The sequence below is a fragment of the Zootoca vivipara genome, chromosome 1 (assembly GCF_963506605.1).
Source record: "Zootoca vivipara chromosome 1, rZooViv1.1, whole genome shotgun sequence".
NCBI lineage: Eukaryota > Metazoa > Chordata > Lepidosauria > Squamata > Lacertidae > Zootoca > Zootoca vivipara.
The window spans coordinates 107,584,732-107,590,731 of record NC_083276.1 but is presented as its reverse complement, the minus strand read 5'-3'; the positions used below and the strand labels follow the sequence as shown (position 1 = coordinate 107,590,731).

Genomic DNA, 6,000 nt, shown 5'->3' with positions numbered 1-6,000 from the left:
TTCCTCATCCTTATTCTTGGCAGAATTATACACTCATTTCCCTATTTTCTGATCTGCACCCAGATCCTCCTGTTCTGCACATGCCTTGCAGACTCTTCAGTCAGGTAAATACAACCAAATACAGTTATTTTTGCTGCCTGGATAACAACAACAACAACAACAACAACAACAACAACAACAACAACAACAATCAGATGATATCTTTTCCCACCACCAATTTAAAAACATATTAAAGCTTACACCCCTGAATGGAGAGGAAGCATTGCCCAGTGAGAGGAGTACTGGGCACTTATTTGTGCGTCCAGTGCTTAAGCATGTGTTCTACCTCTACCTTGAACATACTGCATGAAGTCGCCTATTCCCCATTTGTAAACTGATGATTGCACAGCTCTTTGGTGAAGGCGGAAATAGGGAAATGTGTGCACGTGCACCCTTGTGTATTTGTGTAATACTCCATTTATTCTAGCTGAGCCACATATGTTTTGAATTCTTCTCCAAATAAATTCCATCTTGATTGGCTTCTGTCCAAAACACAGCAAAAGCTGGCATCCACTAAGGAGTGAGCCTCACTGAACACAGTAGGACTTGCTTCTCGTGAGTAGGCATGTTTAGGATTATGCTCATGGCTGCAGTACTATGTGCATTGACACCGGAGGCATCCTTGCTGAACTTAGTAGGAATTGCTTCTACTTCAGCTTCACATGACAGCACCTTTTAGACCTGATTTCATCAACTGAAGTCTCCCTGTCCACCTATTTACCCCAGCTGCAGGATCATTATTCTTTAGCTATCCTCTGCTGTTAAGCATTTCCTCCAACAAATTCCCAGCTATTAATTACATAAGATCTAATGGCCACAGAATGATAGCTAGATAGCTTGGTGAGATTTGATTTCTTTAAAATGGTGCTCTTGCAAAGTGTAGTTCACAAGGTTGCAAACTATGAGTTTGTCTGGTGTACATTGTACTTCTGAGTGCAGGCAGTCTACTGGCCTGTGTAGGCATTGCATTCTTTTTCTTGGCTTATAAGGAGAAGGGGAGTGTTTTAGTTGGTAGACAAGCTGGAGACAATTAGGTTTACAGTAAAGGGAAGGTAAGCAAGTAACTTCAGTTTAACTGTAGTGTGAGGTGAAAAGAAAGGCCGGGGCTACTACATTCCTATGCACACTTACCTGAGAGTAAGGCTGCACTCCTATACATCTGGAAATAATTTTCATTGAACTCAATGAGACTTACTTCTGTAGGAATACACTATAAATCTCATTGAAATCTCTCTTACTACAAAGAAAATATGACTAAGTTAGGTCCATTAATGCCAATGGGTCAGTTGACTACCACCCATTGATAGGATGAGGCTAAATGCTGTCAAAGTAAAGGAAGCCAGGGTGGAGGCATCTCCAATGGTGACTGGTGCCCTTTGGGATTGGTAGGGCAGAAGGCACGGAGGTCAACAGTAGGTGGAGCTAGAGCCAAAGACAGACAGGGCCATCTAATTCTAGCTTTGCTCCTCACCTTCCTCCCTGTTGAATTCTATAATGCTGACACTGACAGTAGGAAGTCGATGTATGTAAATCCGAAGGCAAAGAGGTGGCAGATCGCTAGCTGAGATCGGTGGGGCACTGCCCCATCTGCCCTAGTGGACCAGCCTCCACAGGAGACAAACCCAAATGGCACATTGCAGTTTGCGGTAAACTGTCCGTTTTCCTTTGGTGGGAAAAGCTGTCCATGGTACGCCCATCTCGCCCGCTTGAAGTAAACGGATTGAAAAATTTGCAGAACAAGGCTGCCTCCCCCTCGAATCCACCAAAGTTCTGCCTCGTAGGATCCTGACTCTGGATTGGATTGACAGCGTGTGACCATAACCTTTGGACTAAGAGAGCACCCAGAACAAATCTCACCGGGATCATGACTCTCCCTGGGTGGTAGTGGAGCAACAACAGCTGAGGCGGTAAAAACCAGAGTCTTGCCTTAACTGCCACCGAACAGTATAGATGAGCTTCATGCTCGGCGAAGCCTTTTGGCTTCATCCAAAAATGAGCAATGCACTTCTGAGGGTGGGGTACGGAGCGCTGCACTTTGCACGTGCTCTATTGCAGCCGCTCCTCCCCCTTTCCACACGTTTGAGAACATAGACCCCATGGCTAGGCAAAGTCGAGTCGTTTAGAAGGCACTTTAGACATGGCACACAGCTGTGTCTTTTACTGGGGATCCCCCGGTCCAGATATGGCAAGACTACAGCTCCCCTCATCCCTTTGGAGCTGACCGGAGGGAGCGGCCTCCTTTGGAAGGCCACACCCAGCAGGTCGCCTTACTCCCCTAGCTGCTGTGGCCTGGGCTCGCCCTAAGTGGTCGTTCAACGAGAGAGAGGAGCGAGACTCTGCCTATGCTCCGGGGTACTCGTACTCGTAGTCTTCCCCACACGTCCAAGTCGACCCGTGTGGGGAGGGGGAGGAGGGTGGGTGCATAGGAGCCAACTCCTAGGGCCGAGGTCCCTTTGCCCCTCTCCAATAAAACATTTGAGGCCACCCACCTGCAATTCAAATGGTGTGTGCGCACCGCGTCTTGTGATTGATTATGCAGGGCGTGACTCCCCACCCCCCATATATTATTCAAGTCGGCCCCCTTGGGTGGATGGGTCGCCTTGTAAGACGAAGCATCGGTTTCCTTTTCTCTCTCCTCCGCCTGACTTGTCCCTCTCCGTGTTGTCTCCGCTGGTGTGTGTGTGTGTGTGTTGGAGGGAAGGGAGAGGGGACGCGGCTGCCTCTTGTGCAGCCGATCCCTACCGGAGCTGTGTGTGTGTGTGCGCGCTCGCTCGCTCGCGTGTCTGAGCGCGCTCTCGTCGCCCGGGAGAGATTTATTGGCTGGCTCCTGCTGAAGCACGCTTGAGTAACCCGAGCTGCTGCGAGCCGCTCCGGAGCTACCCGCAGGCGGCTCGGCGGGGAAGCGTCACCACACACTCTTTCGCCGCTCTGAGCCCCGCTCGACGCCACGCCGGAACGACCCAGGCAGCCTCGGTTGTTCCTTGCAAAAGGGCGAGGAGGTTGAAGGGCTGGGCTCGGCAAGGAGGAGCAGAAGCAAGGCGGAGAGAGAGAGAGAGAGAGAGAGAGAGAGAGACGCGCCCAGGCACACCTCCATCGCTTAGGCGAGTCGCCCTCGTCGCCGCGCTGCGACGCGCCTCGACGCGCCCCTGGCCGCCTCCTTGCCCACTCCATCCATCCCGGCCCAGAGCGGGTCAGGTTCGCCCCGAGGAGCCAGGCGAGCATGGAGCTGAGTCCAGGAGGGCAAGCGGCGGCGCGCTGCTGAGCTGAGCGAGCGGCGAGCTGCCCCCGCGGCCCGAAGGGACGATGCTTTCTCGCAAAGGCTAGCTCGAGAGCCAGGCGCCGGAGAGCCAGGCTGCCAGCGAGCGGAGCGCTCCCGGGAAACGGAGCGAGCGAAAGCCGCCGCCGCCGCCGAGGAGTCCTCGCCGCCGCGCCTGGGCAGTGGGAAGGTGACGTGCGAGGGGCACCATGCCTGTTCGCCGAGGTCATGTGGCACCACAGAACACCTTCTTGGGGACCATCATCCGCAAATTCGAAGGGCAGAGTAAGTTCTCCCCCAGCCTTGGCGTTTCTTGCGCAAGGGGGAATGGGGAAAGGGGGCTGGGTTGGTTGTGGGGGGGGGTCTAGGGCAGGAGCTCTGAGGCGGGCCAAGTTGAGCCAAAGGCTGTCGGACGGGAAAAGTCTGAGCTGGAACCCAGAACAGGTCTCAGGGTGGCTTCCCTTCCCATCCTTCCTATCTGGTCCCGAAACATTTCGCTTAAACTCATCCTCCCAGCTTGTCATACAGTGAACTCTTTGCTATAGCTATATATACCTGCCTGCCCGCCTTGGGACCGCTCAAGTGAGTCAACGTACAGAATGCTTGCTTATGAAATCTCCCATTTTCTCCACCGGCCGGGAGTGGGGTTTGAAGTAGATTGGGATGTCCTGGGAAATGCCAGGAGAGAGAACTAGCTCAGGGGCAGAGCATCTGCTTTGCATGCATGTGGAAGGGGCCAGGTTCGATCCCTGGCATCTCCAGGTGGGGTGAGGTTCCCCTTCTGCTTAAAACCCTGGACAGCAGGTGCCAGTCTAAATTAGTGGTGTGATTCTGTTCAAGGCAGTTTCCTATATCCCCAAACAACATGCACATTCTCACCTTGACCCTATTGCCCAGAGGCTCCTTGTTTAGCATTAGTTTATGTATGGGAAAGTTTCCAGCAGGAGGATTCAGAAGGTATTTCCAGAGGAAACTTTAACTATGATGGATTCGGATTTCTGCCTGACCTGTAGGACCTTTTCCTAATTTCAACAGCAGATTGTTAAATAAGTGCAGTGGACCGCCTTGCCTGCAGTGTCACTCTGAGCATGGTTACTTGGAAGTAAACCTCATATAGATTTAAAAGAAGCTTAGTTCCTAGTAAATGCGCTTGAGGTTGCAGTCTTGGAGTGCAATCCTATGCAGGGTTTACTCAGAAGTAAGACCCATTGTGTTCAGTGGCACTCTCAGTTAAGTGTGCATCGGATTGCAGCCTTGATCTTTGAGATGCAGGCAATGATTTTAAGAAGATAATGCCTGGTCTTGTTTGGTTCTCCAATACCATGAACACCACACATTGAAACAATATGTTGGGTGCATGTACATTCCCTTAAATACGTAGTAAAATTAAAATACGTTGAAGGATATTTTAGGATTAACATGCATTTACTGCAAATCTGTCTCACTGTAATAGACTCATAGCTCACAATAAAGGTCAGATCCTGCAGCCCTTTGAAATGTAAGTGGCCCATTAAAGTCAGTCGATTTATTTATCGCTGCTAGGGTGTGCATAATGAGACCACTGAGTGACAGGAGCTGCAGTTGCCACAAAGAAAGCTTGTAAATAATCAGGCACTCCATCTGGGATGAGCTGTAAATTACAGGTATCTGGCAGAATGTGCAAGGGGTTGAGAGTAACCTATTATATAGGGTGTATTGCAGCCTTTTCAGATTTCCCATCATGCTTCCAGGTGTAAACATTAGGACAATGGCATGTTGTGTTGCTCACGGGGGTAAATCATGCACAATTTCTTCCATGTGATAGTTTCGATGCAGCTTGGGAGGGAAGTCAGGTGAGCGACTGAATCATGCCTTGGTTCATATTGTGAAGACAGATGTGGCTTCAAAGCTGCGCTTGCCATTAAAAAACAGAAGCTTCAGCAAAAATAAATAAATAAATAAATAAAGCACAAAATAGCAGTCAATGTCATTTTGGGAGAGAGAACCCTTGGATGATTGTTTCAAGAGAAATGCCTGACTAGTGTACATTGTTACACTCGGACTGTATAAGAATGATTGAGGTTAACATTTTCTCTCTCAGTCATCTAGAAGCGTGCCTGGTTCCACACTTAAAGTTGCAGTCCTGTACACACATACTCAGGAGTGACATCCATTGAGTTCAAAGGGACTGGATTCCAAGCGCACGCTTTGGATCACACTCTAAGTCTATCAACTGCACTGGGTCTGAAACAAACCGAAAATCAGTTGGAGCAAGAGAACTTGCTTCTTGGTCAGCTGCTCCTGATTGGAGTGTATGCGCTGTTCTGTGCAACTTAACCCTGCAATTTGGCGTCATTTTACAGAGCAATAATTGTGGCATAATTTTGTACAGCAATCAGCGTGTATATAGGGAGCCATCCATTTAAGCTGGCAGTGTTGTGCAGGAGAGTGCTGGGAGACCAGTAGTGGCCCAAGCAGGAAGAGGGGAATACAGTAGTTTTCCTTCTACGTTGCCATTACACTGTAACATCTCACAGTGACTCAAGTAAAAACCAAGCAGGTATAATAGACACTTGCCTGGTTATGTGGCAAGTAAGAATTGTCTCCAGGTGAGACCCTGAATGGAAAAGAGACCTCTCCCTGAGATGCTAGAGAGTGCCTACCAGTCAGAGTGGACACTCAGGAACTAGAATCAGTAATTCCCAAACTTGCGTCTCCAGCTGTTT

At 49.7% G+C, this 6,000-nt stretch overlaps 1 protein-coding gene across 1 annotated transcript in view; it reads left to right on the top strand.

Annotated features, from left to right (window-relative positions):
• The first annotated feature begins 3,504 nt into the window (after positions 1–3,504).
• KCNH7 (potassium voltage-gated channel subfamily H member 7) overlaps positions 3,505–6,000 on the top strand; it is a 252,913-nt gene continuing 250,417 nt past the window's right edge. Inside the window, exon 1 of the mRNA XM_035132633.2 lies at positions 3,505–3,580. Coding sequence (XP_034988524.2) covers positions 3,505–3,580 — 76 coding nt within the window. The remainder of the gene's footprint in view (positions 3,581–6,000) is intronic.